The 27,276-nt window shown below is 33.8% G+C and overlaps 1 protein-coding gene across 1 annotated transcript; it reads right to left on the bottom strand.

Annotated features, from left to right (window-relative positions):
- Positions 1 to 17,986: 17,986 nt before the first annotated feature.
- LOC129216787 (S-phase kinase-associated protein 2-like) lies at positions 17,987 to 26,727 on the bottom strand. The gene is made up of 3 exons (XM_054851003.1): positions 26,583 to 26,727; positions 23,150 to 23,312; positions 17,987 to 18,173 (listed from the first exon to the last, which is right to left on the bottom strand). Exons 1-3 carry the CDS (start codon positions 26,725 to 26,727, stop codon positions 17,987 to 17,989), a joined length of 495 nt encoding a protein of 164 aa, XP_054706978.1.
- Positions 26,728 to 27,276: the final 549 nt, after the last annotated feature.

Genomic DNA, 27,276 nt, shown 5'->3' with positions numbered 1-27,276 from the left:
TTTTTTTAAAAAAAGTAAAGGATTAATTCACTCCACTTTAATGTTTAACAAATAGATGTTAATCAAATCCTGTGCTTTCAATTTTTGAAAACGGTAACTTGAGAGAAAACAAAACTTCTTTTGCTAAGTCAAAAAACTTTTCTTGAGAGGGTGCGACTTCCCCCCCCCCCCCCTCTCGGGTGACACCCATCTGGTGGGTAACACCACAACTTAATTTCAGAGTTTATTAAAATTGAAATACTTCAATGCTGAAAAATTTCCCCAATTATAAATTTTAAATTCCATCATAAAAATTTTAATGAAAATATTGCACTATATTGCGGAGAGAGGTCGGGTACATGTACGTCTGGAGCAAATTTTACACAAAATACGGCGGTATACATCTTTGTACGAATAGCTTTTACTACGCCTACATTTATTCAGTAAATTACCGCCCATTAGCCAGGGCTAAAGCAGAAATACATGAAATACACCGCCAGCTCAGTCCATTTCCAGCCGAGGACTGCAGTTTCGTGCTTATTAGCACTCATCAGCCCGGCATAGGAGTGACTGAGCTGGAGATGGAAAACCTCTTATGGAAGCTAAGAGGGCCAAACAAAGTGGTAGCTAATGTAGAATTAGCACAGACCAGCCGAGTGACCGAAGCAATGGTTCGGTTCAACTCGAAAATTGATGGCAAGGCATGGTATATTCAGTAAATTACCGCCCATTAGCCAGGGCTAAAGCAGAAATACATGAAATACACTGCCAGCTGTATTTCATGTATACCTACATTTCTTGGCTCAAATTTACTTTTACTTTTATTAGTAGCTTTAGAATTAATTTTAATATGAAGATTTTAGGATTAACTACAATTATTGAGTGTTGTAACCAAGAAATCATGTACTGATTTTATTTTGAACTTTTTAGTGATAACCAGGCTTTCTTAGATAAAGTCTTCAAATTAAAAAAATATATATATTTATATTTTTTCGGATCTTTTGGATTTGCGCTTTCTGGTCAAGCCAACACTTTTTTTGAATTTACCAAGCACCCTTAGAAGTGTCCCATCTTGCTCAAGCGATTCATACATTACCATTATATTTACATTACTATTTTATAACTGAGATCGAGGTAAAAAATACATTATTATTTTTATTTGAAAGTGATTATTTAGAAAATATTAGGCAACAAAACTGTTTGCTGACAGTTGCTATCAGTTAAATAAAGTAAAAAAATAAGCAAACGAGGAGACGACGCGTCTTCTCCTAGTTTGCTTTATTATAGCCATATTTCTGCCTTAGCCCTGGCTATAGGGCGGTAACTTACTGAATATACCTTGCCTTGCCTGCAATATTCAAGTTGAACCGAACCATTGTTTCGGTCACTCGTCTGGACATTGCTAATTCTGAATTAGCTACCAGTTTGTTTGGCACTCTAGGCATCCTTAAGAGGTTTTCCACCTCCAGCTCAGTCACTCCTATGCCGGACTGATGAGTGCTAATAAGCACGAAACTGCAGTCCTCGGCTGGAATTGACTGAGCTGGCGGTGTATTTCATGTATTTCTGCCTTAGCCCTGGCTATAGGGCGGTAACTTACTGAATACAGCAATGTATTTTTATGTTGCTTTTCGGTGTAATAAGCATTTGCCGTAAGAATGTAAAGCGTAATTGTCTGCATTTTTATTATTATTATTATCATTATTTTTGCCTTTTTGTCACCTTTTATGATTTACCTTTAGGAGACAAGCTTGCCTATTTGGTTTTCGCTGAAAATTAAGCACGAAAAGAACGTTATATTCTAACGTTTCTCTTTATGGAACCCGAAACATGGTTCTTCAAATGTCTCAAAAATCATTTATTCTGATACTGCACTTTAACTTCCCACTGTAGAATTTACCATTGAACCAGTAAAATTTTAAAGAGACGAGTCGGATAAAAGTATATTTTTGTACTTTAGTGGATTTTAAGTAGATTTTACTTTAGTACTTTAAGTGTGAATTACAATATTATTGATGTAATATATTTTAAGTAATTTCTTATTATTGTTCTTATAAGTATTGTTCTTTAGGTTCTGTGAAAAGCTAATTCGTTTACTTCTGGCAATATGAATTTAATAAAAAAACTTCTTGAGAAATTGTAATTAGCAAATTAATTAAATACAAATAGAAGAAAAATAAAATAATCTTTATCTTTCTTTACTAATAATAAAGCTGAAAGTCTCTCTGTCCGGAGGATGTCTGGATGTCTGTGACGCGCATAGCGCCTAGACCGTTCGGCCGATTTTCATGAAATTTGGCACAAAGTTAGTATGTAGCATGGGGGTGTGCACCTCGAAGCGATTTTTCGAAAATTCGATGTGGTTCTTTTTCTATTCCAATTTTAAGAAAGAAAATATCATAAGGTGGACGAGTAAATTACGAAATTATCATAACGTGGAACCGTAACATGGGCACAAGCCAATTGGCGAGATACGAAATTATCATAACGTGGAACCGTAACATGGGTACAAGCCAATTGGCGAGAAAATTCACCATACATTATTTGTAAATATACAGGCGAACCAAAAGACCTTTTGATTTTTCTATTACGGGCAAAGCCGTGCGGGTACCACTAATAATGAAATAAGCCTGTTGAAAGGAAAAAAATACCACTGACTCTGACAAATAAGATACTAAACAAAATAATGCTTAAAAGGTTGAAAATTGTGGCACCAGGAACATTTCATCAATTTAAATCTTGTACAAATATTGCAGCGGTCTAATAACTCCTTCGATAAGCAAAATTGCACAGGTGTTTCAAATGGGGGCGACCGAGTTTGTAATAACCCAGACTTGTGCCAGACATATTGTATCATGCCCGAGTATTGTAGTGCACTAATCTGATATTGAATAAGTGATTGTAGTTTGGTTGAAACAAAACTTGTAAAAGTTATTCCAGTATTTTTTAAAATGGATAAATGGGTCATTTTCTCCAAACTGCTAAATTCTTGTCCTTGCTCCAAAAATAACAAACTAACTAGTATAGAAATAAAACGGACGCTAGAATGCTTTAACACCATGTTTTTATGTTTGTAAAATAAGTTAAAACAAACACTCTATTATTATTATACATTTAAATAATTTTTTGACATGATAAATGTCATTCCCCTGTGTGTCCCTACCTCCACCTTAAAGCAAAATCAGCTCTAAAGATTCAGGAAGCCATGCATATTTGTACAGAAAATGTTGTTTAACCTCTTAACAAGTGTTATGCAATGTTGTAAAATAGAAAAATAAAAACTTTTCAAGGTTTGCACTATTAAAAAAAAAGTAAAAAATGTCCTTTGATTTTTTGTCATTCCCCTGTCGAGGAATGGAATGAATGTTTCTCACACCTGGTAATAGTTGTATTAACTCATAATTTAATCTTTGAGTTCTGGTCTCATCATAGAAATAATCTTAATTAGTTCTTTTTGAATAAATACACAGTGTCGAGTATTATTCGGGTGATCTCAAGTTAAATCTTGATAAGTATTTTTAATGACTGTCATTACCCTGTCTTTGATAATTCATTTAATTTTGTAATAATCACTCAATGAATGATTGACTCTTGTTTGTATAGAGTTTCCCCACGTAATTTAAGTGACATTGATATTTGTTGTTTGCAGTTATGAAAATACATAAGTTAACTTTAATTTTTGTCATTCCCCTGTCGTCCTTCCCCTGTAAAATGTAAAGGAAACAAATAACCACAATAACTACTTTTTGGACACCACAACATTGGATCTTTTTCAATTTCATAAAAGTAGTGTTTCCTTTTCCCACATAAGTTATAATATCGTCAGTAAAACGCATTATTTCCTCTAAGTGTCATTCCCCTGGCACAGTGAATGCCATTCCTTGCCCTGTCCAAATTGCGCTGTTTAGGGAAAATGACCCAAATAACATGCAATATGTTGTGCATTTACGTTATAGCCACTTTTAGATGTAGTGACAGGTTTTGTTCGGACGACAGGGGTTGTTGCAACGAACGTCGACTATATTATTAGTTTTTAAGAATTAAAATATCTATTTCCATCTATCAATGGTGTACTTTCCGATATCGATAATTTTGAAGTGCATATTACACTTTAAAATTATTGAAAAATTATTGAAAACTAACTATCCGTTGTTTTCACTTTAGAACTCAATTATTCTTTTCATTTTAAATTAAAAATTAAATATTTTTCCTCGCAGAGGTCAGATAATGAAGTTTCATGTGTTGATAATAACTTGGGAAAAAAACTGATACTATGTATAATAAATTATCATTTTATTGCAACATCAAAGACTAGTCATTTTATTATCTATATACTGTATGAGCTCAAATTACCTTGTTTTTCGCACTTATTCATAATAATTCACCTAGATTATTAAGAAATACAACATATTTCATTAATAAGAGTTAGCAATTAACACACTTAAAATGCAGTAATACATATTCTGAAATGTATTATTATCACGAATGAAATTCTAAAAATTACGTTTAATTTCGTTGTAAAGTTGTCGTTCCTCTGAATAAAGCTATCTATTTTCCACTTCATAGAATTGTATCGTGATTCTTTAATTTAACACGCACAAGCAAAGGATTAATGCAACACATATTTCACGCGCATTGCAGACGACTCAAAATGGAAATGAGATGCCTTGCAAGACGCAGACGATGAAATAACGCGGTGTTTTTAATTTTTTGCAAAGTCTTTAAATTTGGCGTTTTTTCTTGAGATTTCGGCAGACTATAAGACCCCCCCCCCCCCCATCTCGAAAACGAGGGGACGAAGGCACAAAGTTCATGGGTTCATGGGTCAAAAAAATGTCTGATTATGCTCTTTCGAATGCGACTATTTTGAACTTTTTTCATGGTTTCTGAACTCGTGTGGTTCCCTGGTTAGTAGCAGTAGGAAAATATGAGGGGTGCCGAGAAGCGTTTATGTTATCAAAGTACAGTGATCTCTCACTTACACGCGACCAAACGGGACAACGAAATTTTCGCGCATAAGTGAAATTCGCGTATAAGTGAAAAACCCAAAAATTAGCTTAAATGCAATAAGTTAACATCAGTTATAGTAATACTAGTAGTATACTACTAATACTAATGAATAAATTCGCACATAACTTCCACTTATACATTGTGATTTAATAAAAAAGCCAAATTTGAAGTTGTACGTTTTGTCATTTTTTATGCACTGTACAGAACGTAAGCGAATTCCCCAAAACCTAAAAAAATGTCGCGTGATCAGTGCTATAGTCTACGAGGATGCAAAAGATTTTCGATAGGCTATGTCAACGCGTACCGCTTGAGCACGATTTTTAGTGACGTCAACCTTTTTGTATGTAACCTGCTCTCCCCTCTCGAAGTCAATCACAAGACTAATTCCACCCCCTATTGCACACTTGTGCAAAAAAAAAAAAAAAAACACGTTCTTTGAAGAATCCGAACAATGGAATAACGTCGGGTGAATGTATTTCAAGAGAAAGAACAAGAAGGGTACAAATCCTCCGATAAGCAAAGCGTGAATTAGGCGATTTAACTAAAATTGAAAAAAAATTATCGCGCATAAGTGAAAAGTGCATTTTAGGTTTCGCGTATAAATGAACAAGAGTTAACATTGTTTTCCTTTATCGCCGGCCGGGCCCGTGAGAAAAACGCGCATAAGTGAAAAACGCGTACAACAGAGGTCGCGTATAAGCGAGAGATCACTGTACTTATTAGGTGGGTTTGCCAAATAAGGTCTTACATACCAATAAGGCCACCCCACCCTTTTTACTTCCTTTTACAAAAAAGGAAGTATTGTATTCGCGAAAAAATTTTCACCCAAAAATCGGCCTTAATTTCCATTTTGCTCATCCCCAAATGAATGTTGAGTTTTTTTTTTCAACCCGACCACACGTGGATATGTGCCTAGGAACGTACAGACACCCGAAATATCCATTTTGACGATCCTTCAGTTAATTACAACAAGTTTTCTCGTGACGTCTGTATGTACGTATATGTGTATGTATGTTACGTAACTCAAGAACGGAATGTCCTAGAAAGTTGAAATTTGGTACATAGACTCCTAGTGGGGTCTAGTTGTGCACCTTTCTTTTTGGTTGCATTCGTATGCTCCAAAGGGGGTCTTTTGCCCTTTTTGGGGGAGAATCATCGTTAATTTCGATGTAAACTCACATGGTGTTATAATTTAGCGGACACTTGGCGATATATCGACAGTCTTTTGGTCGCCAACTTGGCGATTTTTTTTTTCATTTAATTTCTTTTTACTTCCTTTTACAAAAAAGGAAGTATTGTATTCGCAAAAAAAATTTCACTCAAAAATCGGTCAATTTTACAGGTTTTACTGTAGTTACAATTCAGCATATCATGACTCTATTGTCATCAAAAAGTCAAACTGATGTTTAAGCGTCATCAACAAGCAGTTTTTGACGACCAGGAAAAAGTGCAGCCAAAGTTATTTCAGAAGAGTGATGTTAAAACCACAGGGCTCTGGAGTCGGAGTCGGGCTCATTTTGGGGTAAAGGAGTCGGAGTCGTTCGAAAACATGCCGATTCCGACTCCGGTTTTTTTTCTTTAATTTTCACCAACTCTCCTTGCATTTTTAAAAAAAATGAGTACCTATTCATTTGATTACATACTATACTAAGAAGAAGCTTGCCATTGTGGCAACCAGCTGAATTGATTATTTATCGAGCTTTCTGTAACAGCTAACTACGCCATCTACTAGTTTGCTTATTTTTTAACTTTATTTAAATGATAGCAACTGTCAGCAAACCGTTCCCATCAATTTTTCTGAGGGTATACTCCCAGTAATCCATTACGCACAATATGTGTATGTGATCATAAACATAATATGCCATAACTTAAAACATTTCGAAGCTTGAGCGCATACGCTATATGTCTTTAAAATGTTTGAGAATATACGGCGTACATGGGGGGGGGGATTCTCTATGGGAACACCACTGCAGCAAACTTTTATTGCCTAACATTTCCTTAGTGTAATCACTTTCAAATAAAAATAATAAAGCAAATTTAAAAGATCCGATAAAATATAAATGTTTTTTTTTTAATCTGAAGATTTTATCTAAGAAAGCTTGGTTTTCACTAAAAAGTTCAAAATAAAATCAGTACATGATTTCTTGGTTACAACACTCAATAATTGAAGTTAATCCTAAAATCTTAATATTAAAATTAATTCTAAAGCTACCAATAAAATTAAAAGTAAATTTGAGCCAAGAAATGTAGGTATAGTAAAAGCTATTCGTACAAAGATGTATACCGCCGCATTTTGTGTAAAATTTGCTCCAGACGTACATGTACCCGACCTCTCCCCGCATTATAGTGCAATATTTCCGTTGAAATTTTTAAGATGAAATTTAAGATTTAGGGGGGAAATTATTGGGGAATTTTTTCAGAATTACAGTATTTCAATTTTTATATAAACTCTGAGATTATGTTGAGGTGGTACCCACCAGACGGGTGTCACACTGGACTGGAGGGAAGAGAACTGCCCCCTGTCAAGAAAAGTTTTTTGACCAAGCAAAAAAAAAACAAAAAAAAAAAAAAAAATCCCTCAAGTTACAGCTTTCAAAAATCAAAAGCACAGGATTTGATCAACATCTGTTAGTTAAACGTTAAAGGAGAGCAAATTAATCCTAATCAATTTTTTTAATGGAATTTTTAAGTCATCTCACTTTAGAAATCGCAACTATTGGATAATTTGATGTTCAAATTGAATTTCTAACGTTGTATATATTTTAGGTTTACAATGAGATACAACGCGAAAATTTCATAAAAAGGAGTTAATATTCCAATCTCTGTTTAGGGGTTTTCTCCCCTTCCTATGAGGAAGGGGGATTTGGAAGAAAAAAATAAAAAAGCCGTTGTCGGAGCTGGAGTCGGCAATTTTTCTTTCGACTCCGCAGCCCTGGTAAAAACTACCTGATTTTATTTTTCTGTACGTTTTGTTTCTACGTACATGGTTCACTGTAGGTTACTAGTATAAAATGAAGTTGTTTATTGTTTTTGTAGCCTAATTTATGTACTGGACGAATTCATAAAGTTGCTGTTAAAAGTCATTTTTTAATTTTATTTGATAACCTAGAAAGGTAGAACTTTATGACCGTATCGGGTGGAGGATATAAATGATCATGAGCTGCATATATATATATATATATATATATATATATATATATATACATATGCTGCACACACACACACACAGACAATGAGTGACAAAAAAATAGAAAGTAACGAATTATCAGTTGCCCCGAATATGACGATTGATCTTTCTCATTTCAATAGAACTAAACACTGAATCTTTGGAAGATGTTTTGAGGTTATCAAATGTGGTTAAATACATGTATATTGACATTAAATACTCTTTCAATTTGTTTTAACTTGACAGTACTTTTTGCCGTTTTTGTCTTCAATTCTTCGTAAAGTAATCTTTGACCAGAGTTTTCCTCATTAAAGCCCATAATCCCAGTAAGGCCAAATCGCTTTTCTTTGCCAAAACTGCTGAAACACATAAATAAAACTAAAATGTTCACCTGGTTTTGATTGTTTTCTTAGTTTTTATGAGTCATTTGAAGAACAGGCAATAGCCAGAGCAATTCAGTCATAAAAGATCAAGATATTAGGCTTTGGACCTTAGGAGTAACCTTATTTGTCTCACTTATGCACTTATCTCAAAAACCAGAGATCGAATAGGGTGCCGTGAGGGGAAAGGGTGCTGCGAGTCAGAAAAGGTTGAGAATCCCCTGCCCTAAGTAAATATGTTAACTTATTTAAAGTACAAACAATGAAGGTTCCATTAATATACGTAAAATTATCGCATCATCAGCAAAACTTGCAATATAGAAATTTCAGCGGTGGGAATGTTTTTCGCCAATATGGCTTGTTCCACGCTGTGATAATTATCCCGACCCGAAGTGACGTAACGCCTGTAGTACTATTCATTTATTATTGTTGAATTCCAACAATGGTAAACATAGTTTGCATGTTCTCAACAAAGCAACAACAATATTTTTCAATTTGAAGTATTACATTGCGACAATGCAAGTTCTGCAACAAAGAATACGTTTTAGATTTCGTCACTTTTGAGTGGATGAGAATCTGATTAGGAAGAATTCCAACTCGTGCAATTAAAAAACGTTAATATTGCGTAAAAATTGCAAATACTTATAAGTAAGTCAGTTTTTTTATTTATCTATATTGTAAACGACATACTGCACACAGTCACAGTATTTTAAATTTCTTTCGGTAATCCCCAAGTAACTATACTTTTGACTGTCGTTTGCATTGCCGTCATCTTTACCATTCCTGCTTTGACTTTAAATTTTGATTTTGTACTTATGACGACGTGATAGTTTCATTTGGTTGTTATTTTCATAGCGCTTTCAAATTTGTTTAGATAGTTATTTTATCAGTTGATGCGAGTTAAAATGTTTTTAATACTTTTTTAATTACTTGACAGATTATTTTGCATTACACCTTAAATGCATTGTGTTGCTATTCGGCAACATACCCAATTTAGTCTTTTGAAATGCTATAAGCACAAATATAAACTCGGTAGTTGCCAAGAAAATACACACTGAAGATGCTATCAAATCAATTTTAAACTTCTAAATCACCAATCTCATGGAAAACAATAGTATTGGGGTTGCCCAAATGAAAAGAGGACAAGTGCAATAACTTCAGAATGAATGATTCAATTAGAGCTTTTCACTGCACAAGTATATAAAGGGTGGTATGAGGTATGCATCTCAAATGCCGTTCAGCGGTTAAATCTGTTTGCAGTAGAGGAAATTGTACAAAAGGAAAGTTGTAGTATCTATGGATGCGTCCAGATAGGTAAGCGCGGCGGTAGCACGGTTAAGGGCAGCAAACGATCAGATCAGATGAGACCGGGCCAAGCAATCATTGCGATCACCAATGATTCCATCGCCTTCGTAAATGAAATGATCCGAGCTGATCGGAAGATTAGACCCGTGAAATCAGAGACGAACTCAACCTGAGCAAAGGAACGGTTCACGCTATCATTCACAAAGATCCTCCCAGGAAACCCAGACGACCCTAAACAAATTTTCCATTGGGAACTTTTGGAGCACCCCCGTATAGTCCGAACTTGCCAAACTGTGACTTTCTCATCTTTGGGCCACTTACTGTCTGTTCTCGAACTCCGCGACTAGCAGCTGCGAACGGTTCCAATTGAAAATGGGGTGATGGTTTAAGGAAGCGCACTTCCCGATGCATTCCGTTTTTGTTTGCTCGTTACTTCCTTCTTGCAATCACCCCTGTTTCGATAAAATCAGTAGAGACCTGACGCATGCGCAAATTTGAGTAAAGTTTCGCGTTAAAATATCGGACAGTTACAGGGGAACCTTTTCCATTCAGACGATGAAGTGAAGGAAGCTGTGCAGGACTTCCTTAATCCGAGATTGCTCGCGCGACCAAAACGAACGGGAGTGCTCGCGCAGGGTATCTCATACCCGTGGAGGTTTTTTAGTATTTTCGAGTTCAATTTTTCTTTCAAAAAGGTTGAAAATGCAAATAAGAGAAAAGAATATAATTATAAAACACTTTCTTAAAAGACCTGCAATCGATTTCTACATTTTTTTTGCAAGTGCATGCCATATGGTCCACGCAAATGTTTTAGTCACATTTTTCACATACAAATCTGGTTTTTGTCTTTTATATTGGGGTTTTCAGTACAGCTTTTGTACGTTGACTTTGCTTTTTTAGCAGGGGATGCAGTCTTCACTAGATACTAGTTTTAATTTTAAATCTCTTGGAAGCATTGCGTATGCTTTAGATCAGAACTGTAGCAGAAATACTCGCGCAGGGTATGATACACCCGTAGAAGTCAATTCCAAAGAAACTAATTTTAGAATGTCCCCACCGTTTCTACCCCTTCAAGGTTATGACCTATAGGTCAGCTACTCAAAGAATCGTCCACTTCCAAAAAAAAGGTGGGGAGAAATTTGATTGAAAGCGAAGAGGTGGGTATGTCATACCCTGCGCGAGCAATCTCGGGTTAAGGAATCAGCCCCGATCTTTCTACAGCGAAGTCATCGACCTGCTGCTGCAACGCTGGGCCCTGTACTTCAGCGCCCATGACGATTTCTCTTTCGATTTACATTAAAAATATTATTTTTATTCAACCTGTCCACTTTTCATCTGAGCAACCCTTATAGTTTTCTTTTTTCTCTTCACAAATAAGGTAGTGAGAAGCAAACAGATGTAAGGGCCAATATAAAAAATTTGGAGATAGCCATTACAAATGGTAGGTGAACATCTCTTCTGTCTTGGAGCAAGATATAGTACTAGTAGCCCTAGTAGGTGCTGCAATACAGCATGATTTAGAAAAAAAAATCAATGGAAGTCTACCTACGAACATTTTTTTAAACGCGGTTTACTCCAAACTTCAAAATGTTCACTTACATTCCTTAGCTTCTCACTACCTCAAATGTAGAAAAAAAGTTAATGTGCTAGAAAATGTCTACTTTAAATGCTATGACAATTATAAAGTTTTATTACTATTTAAATAATAAGGCATTTTTACAATTTTTATCAATGTTTGGGGACATTTGATAGCAAATTATTCGTTGTTTTTGCAGTTAAAGCCCAATGCTGCCAAATAGTTGTTTAGATTTCAACCATAAACCATACATAAAATATAGTATTATATTTTATAATGTGTTTTCTCATGATTTGAATAGATGTTAGAAGCCAAAGAAAATATTCTAAAGTAGTAAAAAAAAAGGGTATTAAGGGTTAAGGTGAAGTAACTTCGTCAAATGAACCCGATTTCTTAAAAGCTTCTTAATCCTAAAATAACATTGAATTTCAAACGTTAAACATTACTCAAAAATAAATGTTAAGATCTGCAAAAATCAGAGGTTATTTCAGAACTGAATATTTTGTTGAAGATTAGTCCACATAGAATTACTCAATGTAGCCTTTTGTGACCAACAAATAAAAAAAGAACGACCTCCAAGGATTCTGTTGAAATGAGCATCATTTATGAAGAAATGAAGTTTTCTCACTGTAACGAACTTTAGAATGTAATAATCCCGCACTTTGGAACATGCAAAACGAAAGTGTCCTATTTAAATTTAGTGTGAGGTCTCCCGGGGGCATGACACACATCACCTGTCAATACTGCATACCAATACTGTCAATGACATAGTAATTATATTATTTATCAAAAGCATTACCGGGACACAGTGTTCTTAAATTGCCTTTTTTGGACTTCAATTTTGAAACATTCCCAGTGCAGAGTCCCTCAAGGGAGGGGCAATCGCCCCTTCCTTGTATCCGTCCTTGCCCATAGATTGGAAACCACTGCATTAAAATGAACTAGATTTTGATTTATGGAGAAATGAGACACATCTTCGAGTTCAATCACTTTATTTATCAGATAAAATTGCACCCAAATATATTGAACTGAGAAAAAAACCATTCACTACAAAAATATCAGTTTATAACTTCACACATAACAACATAAGTACAGAGCCTGACCACAAGCACTTGACTGGAATGCACTTCATTGGTGGCAGGCAACTGGCAGTGGACAGCTTAGTTCATAACTTCTCTCAAAAAGGAATGAATTAACTATACATTAGAGTCACCACAAGAACAAATTGCATGCTTTGCACAATATATACGGGAGAAAAAAAGAAAGATTAATTATTTTGAAAAGTACTTAAAATACAGTATGAGAAAAAGAATTCATTGAATGAAATAAATAATTCATACACACTCATTCATAAACACTGAAAATGAAAATAAATAATATTTAGCACCTGTACACTCTTGAGCAATAAATTAAATGTGAGAAAAGGGATGTTCTTCAACATGCCAAAAATCATATCTCTGAAAGCTTGTTCGAAAGTTAGACGTACATACAATTTAGTACAAAGCTAACTACACAAATTCAACAAAATTATTTTAAACTAAAATACAGTCAACCTACATTAATCCAGACCATACGAAGACGGGCTTTGTTTAATCCAGACATCCATTAAGATGATGTACATACTGTATCAATAAAAGACAAGTATTTCTGTAAGGCTGTATTTTGTAATTTTCTTTTTTACAGTTTTATACTTCATTCTCTTGAATTTATAATATAGTTTTTACTATGTTCAGTAGTTTGTTTATACACTATGACTCAATTTATAGGTTATTTTGTTTAATCTGTACTTTCTTTAATTCATATAACCTGGATTCCTTACTAGTCCTGGATTAATGCGGTTTTACTGTACATACTTTTCCATATTTTAAATGATGATTTACACGCTAGCTGCAAATAAAAGTTAAAAAAAGAAGGAGAATAAATAAAACTCAACACACATTACTGCATATGACAAACACTTTAGTCGAAAAAAGGGGGATAAAAACACATGCATTTTAGGCCCAGTATAACCTAAACTAGAGAAATAAAATTTTAAGAGCATATTTTGGCAAGACAGGAGAAAGAACGGAATGCTTATAATAGTAACATGTTATAAATACCTTAACAATCATGGTTGGTATACACATGAACAAAATAACGCATGTAACTTGAAACACTTGCAATGGCCAATGAAATATAACATATTGTATCAGGATTAAAAGGAATCCCTCCATCAATATAAGATAAAGGACATAGCAAATCTACTATCCAAAGAAATATACTTTTCAAGACTAGTTAAGTTTTTCACCTTTTCACACTAAAGAAAATTAAAGCATGCTTGTATTCCTAGTAACTTTGAAGCATGTGTATTATTTAACTTTCATTGCCAATTTTTGCACCGTAGGTGTTTTAACAAGAACAAAAAGACATTTTTACATATTTAAACTAATTTTTAAAAAATGTTTAGGTTCATCCCCAGTAGTATACTACAGTGAGCAGGTAAAACACAGTACTTACAAAAATGAGTTTTTTAGTTAATCCCCACAAACACTAATAAAATGTTGGAGTAATTTTCGTGCTTTATTTTTAGTGGAAACCAAATAAACAAAGTAAAAAGAAGATGACAAATATGAAAAATTAGCATACTGATATTTACCTGCTCAGGGCAGTGTAATGCAACCCTTCTTAAAAAGACTAGAAATATTTCAAATATTAGATTTAAGAAGTAATTTAAAAAATATAAATTTGATAATCTAGATAGGAATAGAAAAGCATCGAGTATTTATAAAAATTAACAGTAATTGCGATGATGAAGCAGAACTCAAAGTTGTGACTTAATATAGGTACATTAGAAGAAAAAAAAGGTGAACTTACTCTATTATCAAATAACGAAAACAGATAGTGACATAGAATGTCTTTTTAAAAATAAACAGCAATTATCTACATAGAGAAATCTTGTATGCTCAAACTTTTTTTTAGTTTTGGATCTATTATTTTTATATCAGAGTAAACAGTGCACCCAGAAATTTCAAGGTTATTTTTTTATAACAATAGATTTCAAATTGCAAGATTGTAATTATACTTATTTAAAAAAAACAGCGCCTTTTCAGAGCGTATTTTATAGATATTTTGCCAGCTACACCAGAAATTTTTACGTGTGACAAAATTGAAAAACAAACAATCCTATTTTCAAAGTATTTTTTCCAAAGTGTTCCTTTTATATGGAGCACTCCTAAAATTCTCAAGTAAGAAAAATTTCACTGATTTTCAAATTGCTACACATTAATCTAGTAAAGTGGTGAAAATCCAACACACTTTGGTTTGGGAATTTCACCAATTTCAGGGGCAGACTTTACCCAGTAAAATAATACTTTGTCGAGAGGATTTATCCATTCATCACTTCAACTTTTTTTTGAAAAAATATTATTTGTGAAAAACAGTAACATTTTGGGCACTGAAACAAATTAAGGCTGCACGACAAGTGTTGCACTTAGATTTCTCTAAAACTTTCTCTTTTTTCATGAAAATATTTTATGAAATATTTTTAAAACTGGGGGAAAGAAAATGTTGAAATTAAAGTTGCATCCTAGACTATCATGAATAGCTCATTAATGCAAATGGTTAATTATCATTCACCTTAAATTAGATAATTCTAGTTCCTACTAAAGATATCAAAATACTGGAATCTTTACATAGCGCAAAACAAAAAGAGTAATTTTATAACTAGGCATGGGTGCCTACAATTACAAGTGCAGAAAAGTTTAAAAGTTAATTTTACAACAAAGAACAAATTTTAAAAGCTACTGTCCCAGATTTTAAAAAAAGGTTTTAACAAAGTGGGAACACACCAAACATAGTAATTTTCAATTGCATCATTAACAGTATAACACTTAAGGCATTTTTTCCCCTAACAACAAAAAAAGCATAAATGCAAAAAGGATGAAACACAATGACATGAAATTTTAATGATTGATTCCGAAAAAAGCGCTAACAGCCAATTTTATTCAGCGGCATGAATTTTGCTTTTTAGATAAGGATATAATACTCATCAATATGGAAACTTTTCATATATTTTTAAAACAATATAACTTTTAAAAAAGCATGAGAAAGCAAATTTTTACATTTTCATGGAATATGTTTGCAACATTTACTTCAACTACATTTCAGAAAATAATTTTCAAAAAAAAAAAAAAAAAAACATGTACATTAAAAGTGAACGATTTTTAAAGATGCCTTAAGTTTTAGCATATATATTATCAAGGATATTCTACAGATTTAAAATAATAATAATAATAGTAATAATAATAAAAACTAAAGCTACAAGTGGAAAACATATTCACAATATTCTTCAAAATATAACTCTTGCAACTTATAAAATATCCAAGCTATATCATTAAACATCGGTCTCCACATCAACAGCTTGAAATAATATCAAGTGCTTGCATTACATAAAAGGCACAATTGATTAAGAAAATACTTATTCTTAAGTATGAAGCTCAAAATTGTGATATGTTGTTTCATAAACTTGTAATTGTCAAGTTGAGTTTAGTTAAGGCACTTTAATACTGGAAAATATTTATCACTCAAAGTAATATTGAGATCAGATACGTTATGGCATGATATCACAGGCAGCAATATAAATGGCAGCATTAAATAAAATTGGCAAATACGATGGAATAAGGGATATGTCTCTGCAATGGAGCCTTGAATGAAAGCCGTGTAAAGTACCTAGAAAAAAAATGAATCAAAGGTTCATTGGTCACTGTTGGTGATATTTAGAAAGTAAACAATTGAATCATATTAAAAATGCCAAAATGACATTAAATTGGAGTAAAAGGAAATCATGTGATACACATGTCAGCTCGCTTAAAAAGAATTATGGGGGTGAGATTGCGGGAAACTGAATACTCTTCAAAAGAAATTTATTGGGAATAGGAGGGTATTAAACTGCTTACTCTTATCTCGCGGTAGCTAAGAAAGACCATCTTCATTTGATGTTTGTACCTTTCTGATGCTGAAATTTACTGAATTTTTTGTCTAGTTTAAATTTTAATACGTGTGATAGTACATTCGTGAACTACATCAAAGCGATTTGAAAATCATGTCAATAAGAAAGAATGCTTATTTACTTGTATGTTGGATGGATAACTTATTTTAATGATCTCGGTTATATCGCGCTTTCGGATGTATCCCGCTTTTTCTTTGTCCCCCGAAAAGAGCGATATAATGAGAGGTTACTGTATTTAAAACTGCCTTTGAGTTTCAGCTTTTTTCAAGCTAAGTTCAAAATAATAGTATATCATTTTTTTAAAGAGAAAAATAGTAAATTTAGTTCCATATCCTTTAAGAATATGAAACAAATATCCACAACAGACTTAGGGAACTGTATTTGATCCTATTCCATTTTTTTCTCAGCATTCTTTACATTTTTTTAATAACACAATACCCAGGGTCTAGAATTCATGGCAAAATGGCTGAATTCTTGTCAAAATTTCTTAGCCTTACTTGAAAATAGTCCAAGCTGAATATTCTCACTTACAAACAATTTCCAAAATCTTATATTGACTTTAAAAAAGCGACAAAGTAAGAGAAGCAAACATGGCAGCAGTAGGGAAATGTTTGGTAAAGTGAAATGGTAAAATATTTCCAGTTTGCAACGCCACCTATCTAACAACATTTTAATTAATTTCTAGAGCATAAAGTTGATTTCAGTCAAAAAATGAGTAGCTCAAGAGATCAGGGAAAAAAGAATACAAGTCATGTTCAAAATTTGATACACATATTGCAAGATTTTGTGGTTTATCAAAAATACTTTTTGTTATTGTAAAATTATAAAGTATTTGTAATTAATATTTCAAGTATTATTTGAATTTACTGATGTCCAGTGCAGTACTGATGTAATTGATATTAAGCATGGTTTTATTTTAAATGTTTAATTGAATGTCAAGTGCACGGAGGGAAAGTAAATGAGGCAAAGTGAAATAGTTCATTTCCTTCAGAAATTCATTAAATGATTTACGTATTTATTCATTCACTTATATTACCTCATGCATTATTAACTTCTTTATTGTTTCATTCTTTAACCATTCATTCAATGAAAGATTTTTAATAATCAAATAGAAAAAGCTTCATTAGAAAAATATTTTATTTTTAACTTTGCCCCTAACAAAAAGAAAAAAAAGGGGGGGACATTTTTCACTAACCACTTCATTTTGCTTCACATTCCTTGACTCTACATACTAGTGTCTAAAAATGCCATTGCTATATATATATATAAACACAAGTAAGCAGGGCCGGATTTAGGGGAGGGCAGGCAGGGCTACTGCCCCGTGGCCTCCACAACAAAGGGGCCCCCCACAGTAAAATTTTTACAAAATATCCTAACTTTTACGGGTCGAAAATATCGGATGTATACATATATATCAAAATATTCGGATATATGTCAAAGTATCGGATATTTTCGAAAAAATGATCTTTTGGAACCTAATTAAGGGCCTCCACTTCTTTGTTGTCCCGGGGCTTCCACACTTCCAAATTTGGCTCTGCAAGTAAGCAATTAAGTGCAATGTTGCTTACTTTGTAGCAAATATTTCAGTCTCTGACTCGAAGGCCCCAAATACTTGTCCTTCGTATTCCCGTGGTAGGTCGAGCGACAGTAGAAAATATGCACTGGTTAATCTTCACATCTGGCAGGAAACTACGCAGGTCAGCAAGGGCATCTTCCATCAGAGTGCGAAATATTTCCAGCTTTTTGAAGTTCTTCAGTTCCTTCAAAATTCTGAAAGAGGATACAAATTCTGTTGATGTCAAATGATCACTGAATGATGAATGTAGTTCTCATAATTTAAAAATTACATATTTGACATTTAAGAACTTGCTTTGAATAAAGTTGCATTCAGTATTCTACAGTCAGTCTCTGCAGAAATGATTTTTGTCGATATTTGAAGAAATATGTGGTGGATTCAATACCAACAATAGGGAAGTGTTGGAATCTGAAGTTTGTTTCACGCTTTTTCTTCAGCGGAAACTAAATAAGCAAGCTTGTACAATAAAGCTAGCGTACAATAGACGATGAAAATGCAAAAAAAAAAAAGAAAGAAAGAAAAATTTGCAGTTACTACCCTTTACCTGCCCACGCCCCATGGCACAGTAATACAGTCGAAAATTAACTTTATAGACCCTAGCCACACTAACCCCAGTTGACCCTAAGAGTCAGCATTAAACTAGTAGATGGGATAATAGATTACATCTCTTTAACCATTAAAAAACAACTCTTCCTTTATCACTGTTCATATGTTCATTCAGTCAAGAATTTCATGTTCAAAATTATATCACAATGAACTTCCGGAGGGGAGAAAAATGGAGCAGTACATAAACAAAAATTTATGAGGAATAGAACTTCAGAGGATCTGAATGGAAAACAGTGGGTTTTTTTTAGAATAGAACTTCTGGTACAACAGATCTCTGGTCGCAGTGCTTGGCTTTCATTTCATAGAATAGAACCAATAATAAAGAAAACTAACAAATTAAAAAGATGAAACTGCATACTTTTATAAGATGCTATGAACATTTTAGAGAATCTTGATTGATTTATAACAAATGTCTGAAGTTCGAAATACAGGTTTTGCCAAGTGCAAAAGTTCCCGCTCTATTATACAGAGATTTTTAACAATTATAGGTTAAATTTTAAGTGTTGTTCTACATCTGACAAAGATGTTCATTGAAAGGCTACTGCTTTGTAGGGAAGGGGGGGGGGGGGCTGAAAATTCAGTAAATTGAAAATGTTGAACTTAACAGTAATAAATAAATGCATTGATTATTTTCATTTAAGGAACATTTTTACACCAAATTATCACACATAACATACATATGTATACACAAGCAAAATCTGAAATATTTACGAAAATGAAACAAATTAGTTCATTTAAAAGCTTTTTACGATGGTATACTTATGAAGTAAATGAAGTATGAAATAATATGTTTTATAGCAGTTATGAAGCATTTGTATTTTCAGTAAATTTCACTGTGTTCATCTGTCGTATGGCAGTTTCATTGCCATATGACAATGAAACTGTTATACAACAATCATACAATCATGCACGTACAATATTAAAAACAGAAAAAATTGGAGATGAGGGGTAAAATGTTTGAGTCTTGAACATTAAAAGCCATAATATGGGGAAATAATACACTCTAAGACAAAAAAAAGTTGCACCAGGAAGGTGTGGACCGATGTGAATGAAATTTGGAGGGATGGTTCTTCTGCCTAAGATATGCAAATGATTAAATTTCCAGGTTAAGGTTGCGCATGCAACGCGCGCTGGGTGGCCCTAAGCACAGCGCAAGACCAACTATATAAGGGCGTCCAGTAGAGCAGCAATTTTAATTTAACTCAATCTGATTTGTTAGTTACGTCGTTTAACATTGGATTATGCCTCGAAATAAAGTGTGCGAGCAATTTACACAACCAGGAGTGTTCGAAAGTGGTCGCATAATTGGCCTCCGAGAAGCTGGATGGTCATTTCGACGGATAGCACAGCACGTTGGTTACACTGATGTTACTGTTGCACGCATTTGGCGGCAGTGGACTCAACAAGGCACATATCAGCGTCAACCAGGCTCAGGGAGGCCGAGAAAAACCGTACCGAGGGAGGACCGGAGGCTCGTAAGGCAAGCTCGTAACGATCCAACCAGCACAGTTGCAGACATCTAACGGGCTGTGGGACCTTTAATCAATCAGCCAATAAGTGGTCGCACCATTTGCCGACGGCTGCACGACGTGGGACTGTGCTCACGTAGACCGTTACGACGACTGCCATTAACAGCATTGCATCGTCGGAAAAGATTGGAATGGTGCCGTACAAGACGGACATGGAGCGTCGAATGGTATCGCGTAGTCTTCACTGACGAGTCCCGCTTCTGTCTTGGTGGAAACGACAATAGAATCCACGTGTGGAGGCAACGTGGTCAGCGCCAAGATTTACGGTTTATTGTACAGCGTCATACGTCCACGAGACCTGGTGTCATGGTGTGGGGCGCAATTGCATATGATGCAAAATCACCTCTAGTGTTCATTAACGATGCTTTGACCGGCCAACGTTAAGTTCAAGAGTCCTGCAGCCAGTTGCTTTGCCATTCCTGAGCACCCGTGTTCGGCCGCTATTCCAACAAGACAACGCTCGACCCCATATTGCTGCCGTCTCTAAAGCTTGTCTTCAAGGCCTAGACAGCATGGAGTGGCCGGCATATTCACCAGACCTGTCCCCAATCGAGAATGTGTGGGATGCCATGGGACGAGATGTTAACACTCCACCCGTACCTTGAAATCTGCCGGAACTCCGTAACAAAGTTAAAGCAGCATGGGATAGACTACCACAGGACTTCATTAAGAACCTGTACGATTCGTTACCAAGACGATTAGCATGTTGTATTCGGAATAATGGCGGCCATACCCCATACTGAATGTTACCCATTTTGTGTATGTTGTTCAATAAATTTTGCTTATATCGTTCTCATTTTCTAATCATTCACTCTTCCATATACACTTAAGATACCTTCCAAATGTCATTGTATTCTAAGACTTCCTTCATGGTGCAACTTTTTTTTTGTCTTAGAGTGTAAATTGCTGGTACTAAAAAATGCTATAAAAATATTATTTGCTTTGATTTGCCCTTTTATCTTAATATATAAAAATCTTCTGTGCATACTTTTGTCACCATAAGGCTTTTAAACGGCTGACCAATTTTGATCAAATTTTTTGTATGTAATTAAGTAGTGGCAAGTATGGTTTTGAAGCGCAATGGATCGAATCGGAAACATTTTTGTTAATTAAACATTAGATGGTTATAGCTCCCAAATGATCAATATTTATTTTAACCTGTTGTTGAGCGAGAACTGAAATAAATATTTAACCTGTTGCCAAAGGACAATAAGAAAGCCAGCTCCGCTTTTCATAATGAAATTTCCTACTGTGATATGTCGACTGAGAATAGATGAAAGGTAGAGAGAGAGAGAGAGTGAAGCCTTCATTTCTTGAAAGCAATGATTTCAGGTCCCGTGATATATTTTAAAATAAAGTACTGCAAGGTTCACGCAAAAGGTGTATTTTGTCGTTGTAGCTGAACCATGTGAACGGATCGGTGCTTTAGGTTTTCCTAACTAAATGATCAAAAAGTACCATACCTAGCAATATTTGTTTCTCGGCTGAAATCCTCGGCTGAGTTTTGGCACCAATGTCAAGAATACTTTAAGGATAATCTAACTAATCAGTACATCATTAAAGGAAAAGATGATGGAATTTAAAGACAAAACAAATTTTATTTTCGTCCAGATAAATTACTACAGGGTATAACAGGAAATATCCAACGTTGTTTAGCACAAATAAACAGATTTCAGAATACACGTGTTTCGAGGTTTCAAGGAACCCCTTTTTCAATTCAAAGGTGTGAGCTTCTAGATGTAAAGACACCCAGTAAAAGCAGTGAAAATGGACAGTAGACAGTTTAAATATCAAAATAAGCAATAACAAAAGCAAAACAAGACTTTGAGTTCCGTTTTGTCTTGTTTTGCTTTTGTTATTGCTTATTTTGATATTTAAACTGTCTACTGTTCATTTTCATTGCTTTTACTGGGTGTCTTTACATCTAGAACCTCACACCTTTGAATTGAAAAAGGGGTTCCTTGAAACCTCGAAACACGTGTATTCTGAAATCTGTTTATTTGTGCTAAACAACGTTGGATATTTCCTGTTATTCCTCGGCACAAAGGTATTTATTTATTGCTTACAACAGGGTAGTTCTGTACAAAAAGATCAGTGCAGTGGAAGATCTTTATCTTTGGTGGAAAGAACAAATTAGGCAATGTATGAAGCTTAAAAAGTTTTAGTTCAAAAGATCGGACCACTAATCGGTCGGAGTTGGCTTCGCTTACCAATTGGTTGGATTACAGTAACGTGGTGGCTTGGTGGCTTTGGCTAGAAACAACAGAGTTGCGTGATCATTTTTTTACATTTTAAAGATACTGTTAATGTAATTCATTGTATTTTTTTTATTTGGCGAAATATTTCAAATTGCAAAAATTGTTTTTCATTTTTAAAGAGTGTTTAGTCATTTTAGTTGAAGAATGTTTATTTTACATCGGGAAGGGGTTGAGGTATGAGTGATTTTCGTTTATTCAGAGAACTGTTTTTACCTTTACCATTTTTCTAAACAATATCCTTTCGATTGTTTCATTATTTTTCATATGGAGGGATGTTGCAGCGGGATTTCCCGTTTGTTCTAGATGGGTAGTTAGATTTTTACACTTAATATCCGAGGATGCTTTTTATCTTTTGATTATGGCTGAAAGAACAAACCATCAAGTACAAGAGAAAAAATAGTTAATAAAACAACTACTCAGTGGGCATTAGATAAATCAAGTTGTAATAAATACTATACGCATTCTGACACCAAGCAGCTTAAAACATTTTCTTTTTACTTATTTTTTTCAACAAAACGGTTGAAACACCTGATAGTTTGTTGAAATTTTTTAACTTTTCAATTTACAAAGTTTGAACAGAACAACGTCTGTCGGGTCCTCTAGTTGACATATATTTATTGTGTGGAGCAACTTTTATGCATTGAGTAATAAACAGTATAAATATCCCCCCCCCAAAAAAAAAGTTAAAAATAAATAAAAATATTTAAACCTTTGGAACGGAATAACAATGCCTTTTCTAAAAAACTTTGCATTCTCGAACTAGGAATTTCTTCTTACCTGTAACTCATGGTAGGGATGTTATAGGATCGACTAGTATGCAAGTGTTCCAGCTTTAGACAGTTTTTGACTATGATATTTAGTGCTGCTTCACTCAACATAGGAGAATCACTGATATCAAGCTCAATTAAGTTAGGACACCGTTTAGTGATATCAGCAACACCTAAGAAATGGAAAAATTTAAATGATTAATTAGAATCTTAATTACAGTAAAATCGTATTAGGGTGAATACTATTACAAAGAAATATTCCATTCAACAAAATAAATGTTCAGTCCTATTTTAATTGCAATTACATTGCTTGAATTCCATCAAAACAGACAAGATTTGAGGTTTCTTGTTGTAAAGGGATTTAACTACAGTAGTAAATATTCAGCAACATTTTAATAAAAAGATGATTAATAACTAAGTGCTTTCCTTTTGCAGAAAAAAGAACTTGAAAATCAAAGCACTAAATTGCTCCTTAGTTACAGCGTAGAATCAGAAACTAAAAACTGGTTCTGATAACTTCAAAACCAGGCGCATCATTTAAAAAATTTTCGGGGAAAGGGGGGGGGGGCGGGTTCATAAGTCTATGCTACATCGAAAAACAAAATCCATGCCAACTTATGGGTATACATTGATTTCTCAAAGTTGGGGAGGGAGGCGGGAAGAGAATACCCCTTCCCAACACCTTTAACTTTATTTACTACTAGCGGTACCCGAACGGCATCGCCCGTAGTAGAAAATTAAAAGGTCATTTGGTTCGCCTGCATATTTATTAATAATGGATGATGAATTTCTTGCCAATTTTCCATGTTCATTTGCTCGCCCATGTTACGATTCCACGTTATGATAATTTGGTAATTTACTCGTCAATGATATGAAAATATCCTCGGTGAAATGTTCTTAAAATTGAAATAGCAAAAAACAAAATCAAATTTTTGAAAAATCGCTTTGAGGTGATCACTCCTATGCTACAAACTAATTCTGTGCCAAATTTCATGAAAATCGGTCGAACGGTCTAGGCGCTATGCACGTAACAGACATCAAGACATCCCGAGACACTTTCAGCTTTATTATTAGTAAAGGTAATGGACATCGACCAAATGTATGTATAGAACAACTTTGTCTATCTGGATTGTTACGAAAGGAAGTAAATTATTTTCCAAAAGTGTTGGCAACCTTAATTTGCATTAGGTTTTTTCTCATTCGTTCATTCCTTCTTGCAACAAGATCGCGTCAGCAGAATATGCAAATTGCCGGTAGCATTTAAGCTCCCGGCACTTTGCCTCATCCTCTTCCCTTTCAATTTCAACCCAAGTCAGACTTGGTTGTTTCTTTCGGCAGCTCAGTTGAGTCTGTCCGTTTTTGCCGATAGCTTCGGCTTATTGCTCTTGACATGATATAATAGCTCAGTATGTTTAACGTTTCATACTTTGACTTAGAATGTCTTCAGAACAGCTTCAGAAGTCATTTAAAGTATTATGAGCTACTTAATATTGTAAAGAGCGTATTCTCAATACTTCCTTTAACATGTCATTGTATATATCATAGCCATAATAAACAAGTTACTTTTTAAATTTGGCTCTTCATGATGTTGCACAAGATAAATATGTTTCTTCAAGAAGTATCATACGTCCTGGTTGAGCTTCCACTTAAAGTTAATAAGTTGAGCACTTTTAAAAGCTCACAGTTTAACATGGATTAACTGGGACCAAAAGCAATCCAGATAACATGGTTAATTAACAAAGCAAATTCTTAACTAAGCAGAATTACTCCTTATTGCAATAAAAATAATGCTTGTTCACAAAACAGCATAGAACAACAAGCAAATGCGGCTTGCAATCCTGCTTTCCGGCTATAGTGTGGTTATTTGTATTCATAGAATTGTTTACATGACATTAAAAAAATATAAAAATACTTTCTCACATCCTTCTTTTTTTAACAAAGAATTGGACCATGTCTTCCATTTCAAACACTTGTGATGTTTGAATGAATAATAATAGGTCAGCTGGAGTGGTTTTAGGCTGACTCTCCAACACTTCTCAAGTACGCCACGTCTGTTAGACACCATAAATGATTGTACAATCTGTGCAGGGGGAATTGTGTGTTTAATCAAAGGAAAAAGGAAATACTGGACATACTTATAGCTATTCTTTTGCTATCAACTTTAAATTATTAAGGTAAATATAAATAAAAAACAACCCTGTTATAAAAATTTCTCTGCCAAGAAAACCATAATTTATTCCTCGCAGAAAAGAATGCCTTCACCCTAAACCCTCAGCCTTAAAAAGTTATGATATCTAGTTTGCCAAGTATCTGCCAAACTACCATCCTCCCTATATGCAATATACCAGACAGCCCGGTTGTCACATCCAGGGACTGCAGTTTCCTTCTTATTAGAGCTCATCAATCTAAATTAGTGAATAACCGAGCAGGAGACAGATGTCACCAGCCTCCTCTAAGGAACATAAAAATTATCTGTATCAATCATATGAATGTTAATTATTCACAGACTTAATGAGTATTTTTATTTCTGAATTATATAACCTTGTAAAATTTTTGCAAACAAAAAGCTAATGCTATCAAAAGAAAAAATGAGTAAAGTAGCTAATGTTTAAGTAATTCAATCACAATTAATAAAAATGTAAAGTAAAATAATAATTCTAAAATACATACAAACATAAAAAATTACAATTGACAAATATACTAATATATCATGATTTTTAAATAGTTTTTTCTTGACTTAATTTTACGATATTTTATGTTTATGATACTGTGCTGTTTTCTGTATTTTTTTAGGGCACAAACATATATGTAATCAGTTTTATAGAGCACATTAATATGATAGTCAATATTCAATGTAACAGCATGTATCAGTATCAGTTATACATTTTTTAACGATATTAAATTATCACATTTCATATGATTACAAAATCATTTATCCATAAATACCATTTTAAGTACATAAATTTTTACATAAAATATATATGTATACATGAAAAATGATGAATAATGAAAAAAAAAAAAAAAACATCTGCTTTAAGTGTCTACCAGTATATTTTTATAATAATACAAAACTGAATTGAGGATAAAGTTACTACATTGAGACTTTAGTTTGGGCTGATTGAAAATATACGATACACACCAAAATGTGATATTTTTAAATCCTGCTAGAAAAAACTGTTAAAAGAGATAAGATAATAAATTTTGTTCCAATAGCATCCTACAGAATGTTACTGAAAATTGAAAAAGCATGAAGTACTAATCTCAATTTCTTTCAAAAAACATAATTTTGCAACAATCAAAATCAAATTGAGGCCTGAAAAGATTGAAAAGATTTTTTGAGGTTCAAGGTAAATGAAAATATTTGCAATTTTAAATACATAAAAATGATCTTGTGTTGTCTATAGCAATGATAAATAGAAACATTTAAAAACAGGGTAGCAAACCTTCATAAGCTAATGCATTTCTATGACCACTAATATTGAACCTTCTGAGCGAGTGAGGAAGGCATGGTAGAAATACTTCCATGTCTGCAAAGCGCAGGTCTGTCCAAGCAAGGTTCCATTCTTTCAATCTGCAGAGGCAACTCATATTATAATTCAAAGTGACATGCATAAAACAAAAACTACAAATTTTTTAAAAATATTTTTTTTATTTGATTACATCGATCAGTATGTCATATTGTACCTGAAAATGAAACGTAACTTACAGTGGAGGATTATGTGCTTAAAAACATTGTGTAGTCAAAACAATTATGATGCCGGTAAACAGGTGGAAAAATATGATTGAAAAGTAAATTCAAAGTGCAAAGGCAAATGTTTAAAAAGAAAAAAAAATGTTAGCTTATTCTTTTCAATTGCATTTTTTTTCGTGCACTCCATAATTGTGAGTGCATATTTTCAAAGAGAAGTAGTTATTTTCAGACAATTCAAGGGGTCAATGGATAAAGGTGTTAAATGACAAATCATATGTTTGACAAATTACAGTTTTAACTGATAGAAAACTTATGGTTATCTATTAGGTAACACCTTTATCATCCAGGATCTCTGGAAATACACAGGATATGACTTTCAATGTTAGCTTATATGAAAAATAATCATTTAGCACTTTTACCCGTCCATAAAACCCATCTTTCAAAAA

This window comes from Uloborus diversus, chromosome 2 (genome assembly GCF_026930045.1).
Source record: "Uloborus diversus isolate 005 chromosome 2, Udiv.v.3.1, whole genome shotgun sequence".
NCBI lineage: Eukaryota > Metazoa > Arthropoda > Arachnida > Araneae > Uloboridae > Uloborus > Uloborus diversus.
The sequence above is the reverse complement of the archived record's forward strand: the minus strand, read 5'-3'. Positions and strand labels throughout refer to the sequence as shown.